Here is a 19,802-nt window from a genome sequence, read left to right on the forward strand (position 1 = left end):
TATTCGGGTGTTATAGTCATTTGTTTTGAAGAATATTTCTTGCTGGAAAAGTCATCCAAAAATTGCTGCAGGAGAACTTTAAAGAAGATCTTCAGCTGAAAGGAGGGTCTTTGTTGCATAATGAAATGCAAGTTGACAGCTACTGGCACTATATATATAGGGCTTTGTCAAAATTGTCTTTATGAAAAGTGAGTACATTACATAGGTTTCCATTAATTTCATACTGTTCAAACCGTATATTGTATTGCCCTGACCCTCCCTACCCCTGAACCCAATCATCACAGGAGACTGTGTGCAGCTTTACTCTCTGATTAAACTCATTCTGTGGGATTTGTAAGCTATTTGAGAAATGAGGACGTCCCCAATATCCTCATATTTCACCTCCTTTTTGTAATACCTGTGCCATACCTGTCATTTTACAGATTTGTGTCCTGATGTCACAAAAACATGTACACGCACACACACACACACACACACACACACACACACACACACACACACACACACACACACACACACACACACACACACACACACACACACACACACACACACACACACACACACACACACACACACAGACGCACAGACACACAGACACAGACCTTCTTCCTGTAAGGTGATATATGTATATATATATAAAAGCTGGGTCAGTTGGCATTTCTGTGTGGAGTTTGCATGTTCTCCCTGTGTTGGTATAAGTTTCCTCCGGGTGCTCCGGTTTCCCACACAGTCCAAAGACCTGCAGTATATGTGAAATGAATAGACCGAATTGGCTGTAGTGTATGTGTGTGTGTGTGAGAGTGTATGGGTGTTTCCCAATCCTGGATTGGGAGGGCATTCGCTGTGTAAAAGATATGTTGGATAAATTGGCGGTTCATTCCACTGTGGCGACCCCTGATCAATAAAGCAACTAAGCCAAAGGAAAATGAATGAATAAATAAAAAACTAAATTAATCCCGGTGTGCCCTGATGTTTCTTTAACTGACCTGAACATCCCACAAGTTTGCTTTTGCATTTGTGACAGAAAGCCTGTAAAGATTATAATGTTGTAAATAATGTTTAGTTTCTTGTTCAGTCACAGACATCATTTCACTTCACGAGATCTCAATGGATCAATAGGAGCAGAAGATATTCGTTTTGTTTTGCCTGTTTGTTTTTGACTCTCCTTTTAGTGGTTTACCCAAAAATGAAAATTATGTCATCATTTACTCTCTCTTTCTCTCTCTTATGTGGTTTTAAAACCAGTTTCTTTCTTCTGAAAATCAGTTTCTTTTTGTCGTTTAAGAAGAATTTTTTAAAAATGCTGGTTGCTGGATCAACTTCCATAGTAGGAAAAAATAAACCAAAACCAAAAATATATATACTTCTTTTGAGTTCAACATAAGAAAGAAACACAAATATGACTTGAACAAGTGAAGGGTAAATAAATAATGACAGAATTTTAATTTTGGATGAACTATTCTTTTAAGCTGTGTGGGTCACATTAGGTCATGGTCATGCATTTAGTAACTGCCCAATTATTAATAGTGAAGTCAGAAATATGATAAATACAGGCTACTGAATTTAGTGTAACTGGTGGGCATAAGTTCATTGATTAATTAATTAATTTTCCTTCTGCTTAGTCCCTTATTTTTTAGGGGTTGCCACAGCGGAATGGACAAACAACTATTCTGGCATATGTTTTTACGCAGCAGATGCCCTTCCGGCTGCAACCCAGTATTGGGAAACACCCATTCACTCTCACATTTATGCATGCACTCATACACTACTGCCAATTTTTTTTTACTAAATGCACCTATCGCGCATGTCTTTGGACAGAGGGTTTTTTGAACATTTTTGCTGTTTGTTCAAACTCTTCATTTAAAACGAGTTGAAACAACACAATTATTAAGTTTTCTTGGAGGGACAACTTAATTTTTTATGTTAAGTCCACTTAAATTAGCAAAAACTATTAAGTTAACTTAACTGATTTGTGTTGACAACATGAAGGAACTGAGTGTAACGCAGCATTTTACAGTTTTTTTTACAGTGTGAGCTCTGTATGCTGGGTTACACACAGTTCCTTCATGTTGTCAACACAAATCAGTTATGTTAACTTAATCATTTAAAACAATTAAGTAGTGCCAAAAAAATCCTAAATAGTTGTGTTGGTTCAATTCATTTTTAAAAAGGCTGTTTTAACAAACAGGAAAAATTATTATTTTAAGTGTGTGTCAAAGGTCACGGGTAGATTAGATTTGATTCAACTTTATTGTCATTACACATGTACAAGTACAATGCAACGAAATGCAGTTTAGGTCTAACCGGCAGTGCAATAGCAGCAAGTGCAGGATACAGGTATAAGTTATAAAGTGCAGTGATAGAAAAACTATGGTAATATTTACAGATGGATGTTCTATCAACATTATATACAGGTTGTATTAGCTATGAACAGAGATTTACAATAGATGAATATATCTACAGGTTGCTATTAATAATCAGAATTATGCAGATTAACAGCAGTGTTCTCATCATAGCACTATGTTGTGCATAACAGATTAATACAGGTGCCGAAAACATATAAACAAGGATATAATTGTTTGTGAGCAATAGAGAAATTCCTGGTGCTGTTTTGTCTTGTTTACATATTTCTTCACAGCTCTTTGCGACTAATAAAAATGCCATATAAACCATATTAAAAATTATTTAGTATCTGTAGGTTCAGTATTGGGCGACATGGTGGCTCAGTGGTTAGCATCGTTGCCTCACAGCAAGAAGTTCACTGGTATTGGCATTTCTGTGTGAAGTTTGCATGTTCTCCCCATGTTGCATGGGTTTCCTCCGGGTGCTCCAGTTTCACCCACAGTCCAAAGACATGCGCTATAGGTTAATTAGGTAAGCCAAATTTTCCGTAGTGTATGTGTGTATGTCCTGGTCCTCCAGGTTGAGTGTTGAGCGTTGGGCTAATGACCCACCTCATAAAAACTAGATATTATGAAACACCAACATGGTGTGGCTAAATATAAACTTCGATATAAATAGGAGCAAGTAAGGTTCAAATTAAAAAAATTAAAATGAACCTGGAGTAAATGTATAATCTTTAATGTATACATCATTTCTTCCATCGAAAAAAACAAAACAAAAACAAAAAAGAGAAGGTTAACTCATTTCAAAACATGGACTAAATACTATCAAAGACATTAGAGGTCAAATGCATGTTTGTTCAGCAGTCAGACTCCCTCTGAAGGTGAAAGTGACTGTACATCTACTGATTGTCTTTTTGTTGTTGTTTTTTTTTGCAACAATATGGCCAAGATTAATAAAAGAGGCTGCGTTCTTAAAATCCTCATTCTTTTCTTTTCATGTTTTCATGTCTATGTTTTTTTTTTCCTTTGATTAGATCATCTGGTTCAGCAGCCAGTCTGCATATTGCAGTCAGAACACGTTGGACTTGCTGTTTGTTCTGGTGCTCTGGTGCGTCTGTCTGTGTGTGCGTGTTAGAAAGAAGGACGGGGGTGTACGGAAAGCCTCATACACAAGACTAGAGAGAATCAGTAAGCGGGGGAGAGAGAAAAGACAGAAAGCGGAAGGATCTTTCTCAGAATTAACAAAAAATCAGCAGCTGAATGATCCCTCAGTCTTCTCCGGAGAGGTGAGTGCATGACTTCTTTCTTACATCTGATTCACATTTTTGTGAGGCAAACACATAATCAGCTGAGCATGTATGTTGGTTTTCTCTCTACTGTGTTGATCAAGTCTCATCTTCTTGCTCCTACTCACTGATGGATTCTTACAAATAATTTTGGAAAAGCTAAAACTCGGCAAATGCTTACGATCAGAACGTCATGCTGTTTTTCCAGATATTTAATAACTAGTATAGCTTAAAGACAGATGTCAAAAGTGGCAGGTGCTTTCAGAATGTCAGTAGCCACATTTTTGTTGGTGTGGCAGGTTATGTAGTATGCTCTTATTAACACACTGGTGTCAATGCGTCCTCTTAAATGTTTGTTTTTGGGTTGCCATGCAACACTAGTTACTAGAGCAGGAAATCGATTGAGATGTAATTTAAAAACATGCTTTGATTGACCAATATGTTAAAACATCTGCCCACATCTGTGTCTAGGAGATACATCTGATGGTGATATTGTCAAGATGTTGTTTAACGATTAATTAGATAAAGAAAATGCTCTGCAAGAAAGAGAGGGCACACGTACTAAAAATATCCACTTTTAATAGCATCGCGTCATTCACGCTTTCTCATTTGTGATTTATGTGTGGAACAGGCATGGGCTTGCTCTCTGAGCACCCAGCCGTCTGACTTGCCGTCTACATATAATATCTCCGGTTTAAAATGTGTTCACAGTCTCAGCTTGTAGGACAACACCACCACACATTTGCGTCAGAAAGGCGATGCTCAGTCTAACACCTGTGGCTGGTATTTTAAGAACTGTTTCAGATGTACCACAAAAGATGCAGCTGTACCATCATCCAGGTTACTGTCTCTTAGCAACAGCGGGCCATTCACCTCCACTCTGCTTGTTGCCAGGAGCGACGATGTTTCTTAGAGCTCAAAGGAGAGCCGTCAGCTAACAAGCCGTGTTATTCTCTTCCAGATCTGTAAAAAGCAGGAGAATATTTTTATTTATGAGTGTCTTCTAGAATCTGTAACCAGTGTTCATTTTGTTGACGAAAATTTTCGTCATAATTTTCGGGATGAAGTGTCTAGCAACAAAAACTAGACGAAAACGAAATAAAAATGAGGTGATGACGACAACTATAATAAATATACAGACATTTCCGTTGACTAATACAAACGAAACGAGAATGCGATTGAAGCATTGAAGATTGATTAATCTTGGTGTGTGATGCATGACACACACGCACATTTGAAAAGCAACTGATCCACAGTAGACACGGGATACTAGATCATTACTCTACTTATTTAATCAGTGCTATAGCTGAGCACCATGTCTTATAACACCAACTATAACAGTACAGCTTGGTACAGATCAGTGTTTCTCAACCACGTTCTTGAAGGACCACCAGCTCTGCACATTTTCCATCTCTCCCTAACCAAACACGCTTGATCATCAGCTCATTAGCAGAGACTGAAAGACCTGTGACCTGTGGGTGTGACAGATTAAGGAGACATCCAAAACTTGCATTTGTGGTGGGCCTCAGGAGCATGGTTAAGAAACACTAGTATAGGCTGACATTGCAATGTGGACTATTTTAAGCCCATTGAAAGATAAAATGGCTTGAAACTGTTCGATAGACTGGTCAAAAAGACTAGTAGTTTATCACGTTAAAAAAAAGGGTTTGCTAAATAATTGCACACTCCTGCATTTTTAGATGGCTGCTGTTCTTACATGTGGATTAATTGCTGTCACAGATTCAAAATCATTTTTTTCAACTTTTTTTTTGTTACAACGTTATTCCAAAATGGATTAAATTAATTTATTTCCTTAAAATTCTACTGATAATACCTTTTAATGACATTGTGAAAAAAGATTTTTTGAAATTTTTGCAAATTTATTAAAAATAAAAAACCTCTACACAAGTATTCACAGCCTTTGGTGTGAAGCTCTAAATTGAGCTCAGGTACAGTCTGTTTCCACTGATCATTCTTGAGATGTTTCATTAGCTTAATTGGAGTTCTCTTGTGGTAAATTCAGTTGATTGGACATGATTTGAAAAAGCATACACCTGTCTACAGTATATAAGGTCTCAGGGTTGACAGTGCATGGCAAAGCACAAACCATCACCAGGCTAATACCATCCCAACAGTAAAGCATGGTGGTGGCAGCATCATGCTGTGGGGATGTTTTCCAGCAGCAGGAACTGGAAGACTAGTCAAGATAGAGGGAAAGATGAATGCAGCAGTGTACAGAGAAATCCTGAATGAAAACCTGCTTCAGAGTGCTCTTGACCTCCGACTGGGGCGATGGTTCATGTTACAGCAAAACAATGACCCAAAGCACACCACCAAAATATCAATGGAGTGGCTTCACAACAACTCGGTGAATGTTCTTGATTGGCCCAGCCAGAGCCCAGACCTAAATCTCTGGAGAGATCTGAAAACGTATGTACAACTTCCCTTCCCATCCATCCTGATTGAGCTTGAGAGGTACTGCAAAGAGGAATGGGCATAAATTCCCAAAGTCAGGCGTGCCATGTTTATGGCATCTTTTTCAAAAAGACTTGAGGCTGTAATTGCTGCCAAAGGTGCATCAACAAAGTACTGAGCAAAAGCTGCGAATACTGATGTACATTTCATTTTTCAGGATTTTATTTTTAATAAATTTGCAACAATTTAAAAAAATATTTGTTCACATTATCATTATGGGGTATTGTGTGTAGAATTTTGAGGAAATAAATTAATTGAATCCATATTGGAAAAAGGCTGTAACATTAAAACATTTGCAAAAAGTGAAGCGCTATGAATACTTTCCGGACGCACTTTATTATATAAATAAATAATGCATATCTATGTTTTTTCAGCAATGGAAAAGCTGTTCTATATTCTAATAAGACTTAGAATATTTTATAATATTTATTATATTAGTTTGAATATTTTGTATAAATAATTGTAAACAATAATTTAATTAAATTTCACGTAAATTAAACCAAATATATTTGTAGTACATCTATTTGACTAAAATCTTATAAAATTCAATTCAAAGTCAAAAGATTAAGACTAAAACTAAATCAAAATTTGCTGTCATAATCAACACTGTCTGTAACTGAATCTGATTTATTACTCACCAGGTTGTTAACAGTGGTTTCATCTTGAAGAGATCCCCATTGACGAGATGCACACTCCAGCATCCATGCTGATGGGGGTGGTGTTCGCCCCTCTAGGCCTCGTGCTGGTGTTCACTGCTGCCATCACGCCACAGTGGAGAGAAGGTCAGGCGCGGCTGGGTGCTGCTGGAAAGGGCGGGGCAACAGAGCTCCTCCTACTCCGCTCAGATGGCCTATGGGAGAGCTGCCTGCAGGTGGTGCACTCTGAGGTCAAAGAATGCTGGCCTGTGTCAGGGTCCTACCAGCGGGACTCTCGGGTCCGGATGGTCCAGGGCATGGTACTGTCGTCTCTCTTCCTTTGCGGAGCAGGGATCGTGCTCGCCAGCATTGGTGTCCGTTGCTGGACTGATATCCCGCTGAGGAGTGTAGCGGCAGCTGGTGGCCTGTTGGTGGCGCTGGCTGGTGTGCTCAGCCTGGCTGCATTAGGAGTGTACACTCGCCATCTTTCCAAGCTGGGGATTGATGTGGATTCAAATTTATCAGAGACGCAAGGACTTAATGCGCACAAGCCACCCCGACTAACTCTACACCCAGCTGGATCGCTGTACTTCGGGTGGGTGGGAGCTTGTGTACAGGTGCTGGGAGGGATTGCACTGCTCTACGGGTTCAAAGACATGAAGTGTTCATTCTGCCGCAAACAGAGACTCAAGGACAGTACAGAGATGTATGCGGTGAACTGTTAGATGGACCAAACATTTCAGAGGACTCAAGAGACTCTTAGGGGGCTTTCATGCTAGAATATTTGTGTCAAGAGTTTGGATCAGGGTTGTCCAAAGTTGGTCCTGGAGGGTGCCTGCCTGTCCTGCAGACTTTAGCTCCAACACACCTGTATTGAAGGTACTACTAAGCCCAGCAAGACCTTGATTAGCTGCTTCACCTTATTCTTCATGTACAAGTGGGCACAGCCATTTGAATCTTTTTGGCTCGAGACTTCCTGTCTCATTCAGTTCCATTCAATTTCAGACGTTAAAGCTTGTTATGCTGCTTGATGTTGCAAACTGACATTTTCTTATTATATTATTCTGCTTTGTCTGTTTAGTCATGAACACACTTGTTTGTAGAGCAAGTAGTTTAACAGTTTTTTTTTTCCGTTTATCATTCCTAGTAATTTCTCCCAACAGTTCTGAAACAATTGAAAAAACGAGCGCACTTCCACATTGAAGAATAAGGTCAATAGGGTTGGAGCTAAAATATGCTGGTCAGAGGCCTTCCAGGACCTGTGTGGCCATCTGTGAACTGTGTGGACTGGGATATGGGGTATATAAACTCTGTTAGGGTTCACTTCTAATGTGAACAGAATTATACTATTATTGGTATGAATTGGTGGTTATTCGTTTACTCACTTGGTTTCCTGACACACTGAAAGAAGATTTGACCTCATTTCTGCTTTCAGAATTAGCATTAAATGTATGATAAGTGTACATGTTCCATTTTATAATGGTGCTTACTTGGGAAACAAGCTGCGGTCACACTGCACTTTTCTCCCCATAGACTTCCATTTATACACACGCAAATATGTAAGACCGGAAACGGCAGCTCGTGCGACAAGTTTCGCAGTTCACTGCATTGAAAAGTTCAAGCTTGGTGAACTCTGCCCTGCAAAATCTCATCACATGATTGCGTGAGACCAATCGAAGGCCTCTCTGGATAGAAATTTAAAACATCGGTCAATTGCTTGCTTTTTTAGTGTCTAATCATTAGAGGTGTGAACCTATACTGGTCTCACGGTTCGGTTCGGTTACGATTATCATGCCTTCGATTCGGTTCAATTCGATATTTCGGTGCATTGACGATGCTTTCCATATACAGTGTTATATTTTAGAGGGGAGGCTATAACAAGCTGTCTGTATAAACACACAGACACACAGCACCACACTGTCTCTCATTCAAACACAAACATAGACAGCACCAAAGAAACAAACACACACACGCACACACACACTTAAGCCCTCGCAACAGGGAGAGCTCGCGAAGAGCGAAGCAGAAAAACGAAAAAAAAAGAAGCACTTTTCTGACGGTCCCTTGCTGAGAGCTCCTCTCAGCGCGAGCTATCCCGGCTAAACACATATTGCGAGGGCTTAAACGGAGCAGTGCTCGTAGTGTGAAGCGAAAAAAAAGAAAGACAGCTGTGAAACAACCAGCTTTGTCTTTTTGTATGAAACACACTTTAGATCTTTTTAGGGTAAGAGGTTTTTGAGTTATTGCCGTCTGTAACTGAATGTGTGTCAAGAATATCGAAAACAAAACCAACTTAACCGCGCTCATTTCTGGCGCCCCCTGGATATACAGCGCCCTTAGCATTTGCCTATGGTGCCTATGCCACAGGCCGGCCCTGAGTTGGCTGAGTGTTGTAAACACTCGCGCTTACCTCCTTTGCGACAGAGCGCACAGGAGATAAATGACGTCAGTACATAATAACCGGTTATGATTATTACTGAACTGATACCGAATTGTCCGCATCTGCATCGCGGTGCACCAAAGAAACAATTACTTTTGACACCCCTACTAATCATCTTGTTTAATCCCGCTCCTTTTCGCTGCGCAGTACAACCGAATCTTGCAGGCACAAACTCTAATGTGACCGCAGCATTGCAATTTTCAAAATAGTAAAATTAAACAAGAATTGATTCATTTTGACATCTACAGCAAAGATGCCCTATAGCAACAGAGCTACATCTCGGCTACTCCTATAACGCAAATGTACCACGGAACTAAGTACCACAATGTAAACACAATCTAGCATGAGCAAGGAAAAGGAGTGCCAATCAAACTCTGGTGGGGACCAGGCAATCAAATCAAGTGTGAAAGCACCCTTAGGGTTCAAACACAGCATGCACATGACTGATTGGAGTGCAGCTTGTAGTGTTTATGAACAAGATAAAGTAATGTGAAACAGAACAAAAGATTACTGAAGTATTAAACTCTTTCCAGAAGCTTTAAAGCACAGGTCTCAGCTTCGATTCCTGGAAGGCCGCAGCTTTGCAACCCTAATCAAACACAGCTGATCACACTAATCAAGGTGTTCAAGACTACTAGAGACTATCAAGCAGGTGTGAGTCGGAGCTGTTTGGAGCTAAACTGTGCAGAGCTGCAGCCCTCCAGGAATTGAGTTTGAGACCATTGCTTTAAAGGGATAATTTATTAAAAAAATGAAAATTTTGCAATTCATTTCTCACTCTCCAAATCTGTCAGAGTATCTTTCTTATGTTAAACACAAAAGAAAAGATTTTGAAGAGTGTTGGAAACCTGTGACCATTTTTATAGTATTTTCCCCCAGTATGGATGTCAGTGGCTACTAGTTTCCCACATTGCGTTTAACAGAAACTCAAATTTTGGAGCCACTTCAGGGCCAATAAATGGCGAGTAAATTATAATTTTTGGGTGAACCATCTTCTTTAAGCTCCACTCACACTTAGAATGACAAATGTAGTAGCCATATTAGTGTCCACATCAATGATAATCCTCTGTTTAATGTAAGCGCGCAACTTAAGCTCATTATAGCCAAGTGAATTCTGATTGGCTCAATGTTTCATCATTCATCAGCAGTATAAAAAAAGCTTAATATGATATTCTTTGACTGTGTAGTTATCTTTATAAGTGGCGTTTGATAGGTAGTGCGCTTAAATTATAGAAATATTAAAGCATTTAGGGTATCATCCTCAGTGTGAGTGGGCCTTCAAGAACAGATCTTGCTGAATGCATTTTAGCATTCAACTGTTTTAATCGTAATATTGTGTAAACCAGCACTAGATCTTTGAACTACATTTCACTGCTTTTATGAATGTACAGCACATAAGTGCCATATTTTTAAGATTTCACGTCAAGCTTCGTCATTTAAGAAGTGTGCCTCACCAACATGCTATTCTTAATTCTGCAGTGACGTAAAGGAGGCTCTCTGTGGTAATGGTCAGCTGATAAGAGCATAATGAATGTATGAGCTGTATCTCATTTAGAAGGCTGCCCTCTCTGAAGGTCACATTTTGCCATGTTATTTAAAAATAATTAATCATGACATTAAAAATAAAAACAGAAATTACTTGGATGAATTTACTATAGTTCACACAAAATAATCCACATTTTTATAATCACTGCTTTTCTAAAATTAGACCTACAGAGGGAATATCCTTTCCATATGAGACACAGCAGATTTACCTAATCATTGTGACAATACTGTATCATTCTTTCCAATGTTGTTGTACAAAGAAAGCTATGCGCTTCTGTCACAAGGTTGTTGGCATTTTGGGCTTTTCCCACTAGACCTGTGTATTGTGTCATTGTACTCGATCTTTACGACTGATAAACGTTTCATATTTGGATTAATGGTGAGCTTCTGTAACATGCTGATCTATTATTAATTACTACATGTGCTTGATAAATCTTTGTTGTAAATAATGATTAAATCTGTATGCATTAGGCTAGTGATTAAACATTTCAAAGCATGTTTTCCCTGCGTCTAACAACATGTGAAAAGTCAGACTGCTTGACATATTTCAGTCATCATGTCTGCTCAGACTACTTTTTGGCTTGTCATGCTAATAATAATTATTATACATCAAATGACTTGTTTTGGTAAATACACAACAGCCTGAGCTGTACATTCCCATTTCCCACATAACAGTGAGCTGAGATCATATAACATCAACATGTCATGTCTACTTCAGTTTAGATGTGCAGATGTTCTGGGTCAAGACAATAACAAATTCGACTTGATTAATTAGGCTGATAGGTAGTTACACTAAAATATACACCAAAACATACCTGTTTGAATGCAGCTTATAGTTTATTAGCGGTGAGAATAAACTATTTAAGGAGCATTTCTATTCTAGAGGAACAGATTGGCTTTGGCTTTGCTTAAATACAGTATTTGTACACTTTGTATAAACATAAGGCAACTGACTCAGATCTCATATTTCTAATTCATCTTTCATTTTTATCTGAATGTCAATGCATATGTATAAACTAAAATTAAAACAGCAGGATGAAATAAATTATAATATATATATGGGAAATCCAATTGGTCTAAAGGTGCATGATGATGCAAAAACATGACTTATTTAACACTCACTGTTCACTTTCTCATTTTCTCTTATTTGATACAACAAAATAATGACTTGATGGCTATTTGTTGTCTTAAATGAAATGAAAAAAATGTAATCAAGTTTTAGTAGTTGACATTTTAGAATTAGATAAAAAGAGAAGATTCAGGTGCAACCATATGAACATATGAAATATACACTTGTGATAAAACACTAAAAATCTCAAAGGAAATGTGTCTGCTCCTCGTGAACAAAACACAAGCGCCACTGTGTGGCAATAGTGAGGAATTGACCATTTCTGAGCATTCAATACAAACACTATGCACGATGAGGTATCCATTCTTTTCCTCAGGAAATATACTTGCTGAGTCTGAACTTGTTTTCAGGATTTGCATTACCAGAAAACGTCTAGGCCTGTTTACACTAGGCATTACGATGAGTTTTGTCCAAGAGATCACAAGTAGATAAAGTTTTCCACTTTTAATTACAAGCGTTTTTCACTTCCATGCTTTTTTTTTTAAGTATTTGCTTTTACTGATCTTTCAGTCTAATATTGTCAACTTGGATACTTTCATTTCTGCTCTGTAGGTTTGTGTCAGAACAAAAGAACATTGAGTTTTTATTTTACATTTTACTGCCTGCAAACCAAACGTTTAAATCCTGTTTTGCTAATGTGATTTAACAACACTTTAAAGGGCACCTATGATGAAAATCATCTTTTTTAAGCTGTTTAGACAGAACTGTGTGTAAGTAGAGTGTGTCCACTGTCATATTGGGGTGATATAAAGAAAATAAGCCTCTTTTTTTTTTTTTTTTTTTTTTTTTTTTACATTTTTGGACATTAAAATAGGATCCAAATCCCTCCCATTTTGAGGCCCACCGCAACTTGATGTAGGAGTGTGCGCAACGCAACTTGGATCAAAAAATCATCTTCAAATGTGATCAAGAATGAGTTTTATACGTTTAAAACGTTTTTAACACAGTGCATGTTTGCAATTTCTTTACTTTGTTTAAAAAAAGTCTTTACTTTATCAGCACAGCCGCATGTCAGTATAATTATAAAAGAAGACGCTTCAATCTGGATTGTCGACGTTAAATCAGGTTTATTTTGTACATTAACATAACGGATATACATACAGCAGTGGATATTAAAGTGTATCCTGTCACATTTGCGTGCAAAAACAATGCAAAGTTAAACGTGTGCGTTGTGTGTGCGTGTGTAAACTTTGTAACGACATTGTGTGTGATTCATTGTTCTCGTCAACTAATTATCTTCACAACAAATACATTGAATAATCATTGGGAAAGTTCTTACTGTAGTATTTCTCACAAATGTTACGTGAGATCTGCTTCCTTCCTGTCTATCATTGTGCTGTTTATCTGACACAGCCGAGGCGGAGATTGAGGCACACTCTGACAGGCATGTGGGAACGGTGGGTGGGGAGAACCAGCATTAAAGGCACGGGAAACAAAAACAGCTACATTGTGTTCAGAGCAGAAAATCCAGCATTCTGAAAGGTCTAATAAATAATCTCATGGGTGTTTTGAGCTGTACCTTTACAGACACATTCTGGAGACACAAAAGACTTCTCTTAAATCTTGAAAAAGGGATAAAATAGGAGCCCTTTTGATAGGATTGAACACATGAACGCACTCCAGTTTTCAACATCTTCCAGAAGTGCTCAACAGTTGACAAGCTCAAAATGCTTCAGTCCCCATTTGCACTTATATTCAGAGTCGTCTACTTGTGATCCGATACACAAAAATGCATCTTTTAATACCAGCTGTAAATTGAGCCCACTGATATAAAAGTAATAAAATATATTTATAAAAGGAATACTTTCTTGTTGTCTATCATATCAGAACATACTGAAGGCATAATCCTAATTATGCAAATCTTTCATACACACCTGAAGTAAAAACAAACATGTATCATGTCAATATAATTCATCTAAAATATTATTTAAAACTACATACATCAGCATAATCAATGTTCTTAGCAAGTGCCTAAAGTAGATTTGTTCATTTGCAGATGTGTAAAGTAACTCCAGAAGAGAGATCTTACTATGAAATTCAGGTCCGCATATCCCAGTGTTGCACGTTCTGTTTTAGTTACGTTTCCCTATAGCACAGGAGGAAAACGTTCCCATTTAATTGTCGCAAGTTCTGTAGACGTGTCATATGTAAAAGTAGCTGTCTATAGATGTTTCGTCTGTGTCTGTGCTCTGCGTTTGCATGGGCACCTGTGCATTTGTAGGAGTTGAGTCTCCATCATCAGGAGCATCTGCGTCCACCAGCTGTTCTCCATCACTCAGACTCAGTGCTCTCGCCTCGTCGCTCACCTTGTTCGCTGTGTCTGTGCTGGGTGAGTCTTTCAGTTTGTGCAGTTTCTCGATGTCCTGCAGCAGCTCTTCATTGAACTGCTTCCACTGACGATACTTCTGTGGTGTGAACTCGGAATCCTCCAGGATCCTGTTGATCAGATGAAGCTCCGCCTCCTTTGCCTAGGAAACACAAGCAGCCAATGAGAAACATTGTGTGATCCTGATAAGTTCATGTTTTTGAGTGTTGAAAGAAAAGATGAACTAAGAAATCAAAAGTTATTTATCTTTTAACATATATGGGGTCATTGTACTATACAACAATGCATTAATTTCACAATTGTTTTTGTTGTCAGTCAAAAAAAAAGAAGCTTATATTAAAGCCAATCAGGTTGTGGAATGAACCACTTCACCACATAATATCGTGGATAAACGCCACCTCCACTGAAGATATACATCACTGCCTGTTTAGTTTCTCCCACAGATTCATATTACAGTAGATAATGAGAGGAATGTGTAGGTCAACACAGAAAGCAACTAATAAAGTTCTTCTGAAGACATTCAGGGGTGAATTCCAGAAAGCAAGGTTAACTTAACATCTCAACTGAGTTGTAGGGATGTTCCGGTTCACTATGAGCCAGTTGAAAATCCATTAAAATATGTGACGATTCTAATCAGTAGAAATATTGAATAAATCACAATACATTTGAAAAGAAGAGGGCTCTGTGTTTACAAGCGCAAACTCGATTTACCTGCACATCAACAACATGAAAGAAGTGGGACGGCAGAGTAAAATGACAGCGGTAAAGTGCACCAGACAAAACACAAACTGTGTGAAAAACTGCGAGAAGCTGTTTACTTACACAAATAGAACAACAAATTACACATTACCTGTCAGTACAGTGACTACTGTCACAGATGTTTATATGCAAAACAAACTATTAATAAGGCAAACCAAACTAGATGATTTGCAGCTTCGCTTGGTCCTATGAGTGATATGGAGATCACAATGCACCAGTGCTTTAATAGCAAAAGTGTGAAGATGTTTTTTCAGACTGCAAGAGAAAGTTGTTCTGTTACAGAAGCAGGTATTAAATTAGTTTTACCCTCTCCTTTTCAAATTAGTTCATGCATATTTTAATAATTTAATAATTATTAGTGATTTTTAAAAAATGTTCAAGATTATCTCTTCTTAAATGTGTAATATATATATATATATATATATATATATATATATATATATATATATATATATATATATATATATATATATATATATATATATATATATATTATATATACATATACACACACACACACACACACACACACACACACACACAAATAAAAGTCAAAAGTTTGCGGTCAGTTTTATTATTTTTTTAAATGTTTTTTTAAAAACAAATTATTCTGTTTATCAAGGCAGCATTTATTAAATGTAAAGTTATTTTTTGACAATTTTAAATAACTGCTTTGTATGTAGTTTCAAATGAAATCATTACTCCAGTCATTACAGATTTTATTACTATTACTATTGATAATAATAATAATATTTATAATAATAACAACAATAATATTTAATATTGGAGTTATTGCTGAAGGATCATGTGACTCTGAAGACTGGAGTAATGAAGCTGAAATTCATCTTTAAAATCACTGGAGTAAATGATTAAATTAAATGATAAACTACTTGTAAACAGTTATTTTAAAGTGCAATAGCATTTCACAATTTGTACTGTATTTTGATTAAATAAATGCAGCCTGTGTAAGCAGGATAAGCTTATTTTGAAGCATTTGAAAATCCTATGACCCCAAACTTTAGGTAGTGTAATGTATATTTACAAAACAAAAAAAATAGGTGATCCATTTTTTTGAAAGCATCCTGTTACAAAAATATCAAAGCAAAAAAACCCAGATCCACCACATGACTTAAAATTTAAATAAATAATAGGAAAAATGTATATTATTTCATAATAGTGTTTCATTGAAAACTAAAAAAAAATAATAAGAAATAAGAATAAGAAACACACTACACACACACACACATACACACGAACACATGTCACATACACAGCTCAGGTAAAAAAATAACATGCTCCGAAACATAAGTTGCTATGGTAAATTACAACCAAAAGCTGAGGCTTTTCGCTTACATATCCTTAAACTTATCCAGGTATGTCACTTAACCTGGATTCTGGATCACCCCCTTGATGCTGGCAGTGAAAATTATTACTTTTTCTTTGCTTTCATTTTAAACTCAACATTAGGAAAGAGTGAATGAAGTTCCAGAACACATCAGTTAGAATGTTTGTCCTTTGTTTACTTCATTATATAGCAGATTTGTTTTTAAAAAAAAAGGCACAATCATATGCCGGATTTCAAAAAGACTGAAAATAAAAGACAATTCCATGCTGAATAGTTTGAATACAACATTAATTCTGTACCACAAAAGTCTAAGTGACAGAGATCATTTGATATGTACTAATAAGGTTTTATCATTATTACAGCAGTGTCCATCTATGAAGGATGTAGACTGTCAAACATACATGGAAAAGTTTACACCGGTGGTCAGATCCCTGTCACACAACTTCTTTAAATAAACCAAACTGTTAGCCAATCACATCAGTATGCATTAACTTCCGAGTCTACAATCTGCTATATATATTCAGCTGGTATTCTGATGAAGAGTCAAAACAGAACAGAAAATAGCCTATTAGTGCTAAATCAGGATTTTAAGTATACCGCAGAGAACATTATATAAAAGAAGGCAGTTCATGACCCTTTAAAATAGGTGTCTGACCTTCAATGTGCTCTGCAGGGCACGGAGTGTGTGGATCTTCTCATTGATAACCGGGTTTTTGTTGCGTTTGATGAAGGATTTACGGAGCTGGTCGTGAGTCATCGGCTGCTTCTGTCCAATCAGAGTCACTCCTCCTTTCTTTATACTGTTGAACATTTCGTCCATCTCATCTACATTTCCTGAGGGTCAGAGACCATTTGCTTGTTTATGCTAGGCTTGGTTTTTAGGGTTTTATGCATGTGTAGATATAAGATATAAAGTAGCTGATGGGCAGTTCCCTTACCTGCAATTTTACTGCCCGTTGCTTGTGAAATGGTTATCGGCTCTGACATCCTGTTCTGCTTTACTTTCGTTCGAGGAAGTGTGTTTGATTGAGTTTGAGTTTTCTGTGACAAAATGATGACAATATTTTAAGCATGTTCCAAAGGAAAGGTACTTAATCTCCAAATGAAAGAGTCATCATTCTTAAACAAAATAAATTTGAGGATTTTTCTATTTGTTCCAGCAACTCAAAAATACTCGTTAAATATGTTTGTTCAAAAATTATCTGCATAATAAAGATGAAGTGTCAATTTAATGCATCACAGCTAAAAAGATTGTAATCGGTAATTAAACATAAAAATAACATTTACTGAGCAAGATCATGTAAGTTGATCAAAATTGGCAGTAGAGGAACATAAAAGCATCACAAACGGAGAATAAAAATGCACAAATGTTTTCGAAACTGATAATAAATGTTAATGAGCTCCAAATCAACTAGTGATTTCTGAAAGTGCATGTGACACCAAATACTAGAAGAATTACTGATTTGATATCAGATAAATTAATTAAAATATATTTTAAAAATAATTTGTAATATTTTTTACAGTTATTATTGAACAGCGGTGTAAATAATGTGATGATGTTCCATACACACACAGAAGATGAAAAATGTTTTATCTTGAAGTGGTCTATCCTAGTAAATAACGTTTTATTATCATCTGTTTTGATGCGTGTATAGAACTGTGTGTACATGTGTGTTTGTGAGAGTGTGTGCTCTGTTTGCACATGTGTGTATATTAATCCTCACCGTATAAAGTTTCTTCCGATGAGGAAGTGGTGAGCGTGATGATTCCTCCTCAGACTCAGTTTCACTGTAACAGTCTGACAAAGGAAACCTCAATCATTAATCCAGCACAACTAGAATTACATCAAAATCCTGTCATTGAAAATATAACACAAAAGCAGCATATGCAGCATAACGTAAGACAGCACAGAGGTCTAATAAATGTATTTTTTCCAGAATCACAATTATATATATATATATATATATATATATATATATATATATATATATATATATATATATATATATATATATATATATCATGAGTGATATCCAAGAAGGCTCTTATGTAGCATTTTACAAATCAAAGTCAGTCCTTTCATTGCAAATCCAAAAGAAAGTTTTTTTTTTTTTAAGATAAATGAAGACATTTTAAATTAAATTTGATAGATCTATGCTTCTTTGTTTCAGTTTAAATGCAAAAAACACAAATCTGTTCATCACATTAGCATTATATTTCCACAAAAGAATGACTAAATTTAATGTGTCTGAATTCCCTTCTAGTTATTTAGCTGAATGATGCTTGATATTGCAAATTGAACTCTCATTACATTCTACTTTAATGTATTGTCCTAAACAGACAGTTCACCCCAAAACGAAAATGTCGTCATCATTTACTCTGAATTAAGTGGTTTTAAACTTTTATGATTTATGAACAAAAAAAGATATTCTGAATATTGTGAAAAAAAGCAGGAATTGACATCCAAAGTAGATACAAAAAATATTGTGTAAAGTCAATGTACTTCCAACATACTTCAGTTTGTGTTCCTTTGTGTTCAACAAAAGAAACTCAACCAAGTTTGTGACCATGAGTAAATGATGACAATTTTCATTTAAAAGAGAACTATCCCTTTAAATATTAACACTTATTTGTAAAACATTTTGTGCTAAAAGCATTCACATTCTCACATTTCCTAACAACAGCTAATTTCTGCATTAAAAATAACATGGATAAAGTGATCCTGTCTCATTAGAAGATGTGAAATAAACTGCTAATCAATTCATTTAGCATTTATATATTAATTTATTTATTTATATATTATACTTTTTATAGTGTTGTAAAGTATGTTGATTTTTCTATGAAACTAATTTAGTCCTGGACTGCTGAATTTCCTGTCTGTACGACGAATTTAACTTCGAATACTAATAAAGACACATTGACTTTATTCTTTATAGATGTTTTGATGTCCCATGGTTTTAAGTTATAACAGACCTTCAGTAGAGGTACAGAAATCAGATGTAATTTAGCTCTGTTCAGCTGAACAATTCAATTTAGCAGTGCAGACATAACAGCTATATTTAAAAAAAAGAGTGTGGTTTTTTCATACCTTCTTCACTGTCTGGCTGACTCTGGGCATATTTCTTGTGTTTCTGAATTGCTGTGATTAAGCAATTTATCCATCTGTTGAAAAATGGACAAGATAAAAACAGTATGAAACACAAATTTATCTCATAGGCAATTCACAAGTCCCACAAACTTCACGTTTGCACAGAACTTGTTTTGTATTGTATTAAGTGCTGACCAGTAGGGGGCATAGTTGATCTGTCAGAAAACCCGAATGCCTGAAAACGAACAAATACGTTTGTGTGCTGTCGAAAATAGCAATAATAAGCAGCTAAACTGAAAGTTGGAGTGTTTAATAGGTTAAAAGCTCTGGCATTTACTTTGTCTAGAGCGCTAGAGACCATCTGATCCAACGTTTGCTGAATCACTGCTTTACTGAAGCTCATGAGGTCAAACTCATTAACAGTCA

General features: G+C 36.5%; 2 protein-coding genes across 10 annotated transcripts in view; one reads left to right on the top strand and one right to left on the bottom strand.

Moving 5' to 3' along the window:
* Nucleotides 1-3,535: 3,535 nt before the first annotated feature.
* Nucleotides 3,536-12,338, top strand: cldn23l (claudin 23-like). Of its 2 annotated transcripts, XR_015513420.1 has the most exons (3): nt 3,536-3,634; nt 6,751-9,733; nt 9,889-11,225. XR_015513420.1 is itself a non-coding variant. In XM_087290626.1 (2 exons), exon 2 carries the CDS (start codon nt 6,795-6,797, stop codon nt 7,467-7,469), a length of 675 nt encoding a protein of 224 aa, XP_087146752.1. In that variant the 5' UTR covers nt 3,536-3,634; nt 6,751-6,794; the 3' UTR covers nt 7,470-12,338. The 2 variants fall into 2 exon arrangements, 1 of the variants encoding a protein (XP_087146752.1); XM_087290626.1 differs by having other exon boundaries at nt 6,751-12,338.
* Nucleotides 12,339-12,650: 312 nt separating this feature from the next.
* Nucleotides 12,651-19,802, bottom strand: part of cnksr1 (connector enhancer of kinase suppressor of Ras 1) — a 65,047-nt gene continuing 57,895 nt past the window's right edge. For 7 of the 8 annotated variants that reach the window (XM_087288813.1, XM_087288812.1, XM_087288811.1 and 4 more), the window contains 5 exons: nt 19,377-19,450; nt 18,013-18,086; nt 17,227-17,329; nt 16,944-17,122; nt 13,145-14,326 (listed from right to left, as the gene is read on the bottom strand). In XM_087288813.1, the coding sequence (XP_087144939.1) occupies nt 14,000-14,326; nt 16,944-17,122; nt 17,227-17,329; nt 18,013-18,086; nt 19,377-19,450 (757 nt within the window). In that variant the 3' untranslated portion in view covers nt 13,145-13,999. 8 annotated transcript variants of the gene reach the window in all.

The sequence above is a fragment of the Danio rerio genome, chromosome 17 (assembly GCF_052040795.2).
Source record: "Danio rerio strain M-AB ecotype USA chromosome 17, GRCz13ab, whole genome shotgun sequence".
Taxonomy (NCBI): domain Eukaryota; kingdom Metazoa; phylum Chordata; class Actinopteri; order Cypriniformes; family Danionidae; genus Danio; species Danio rerio.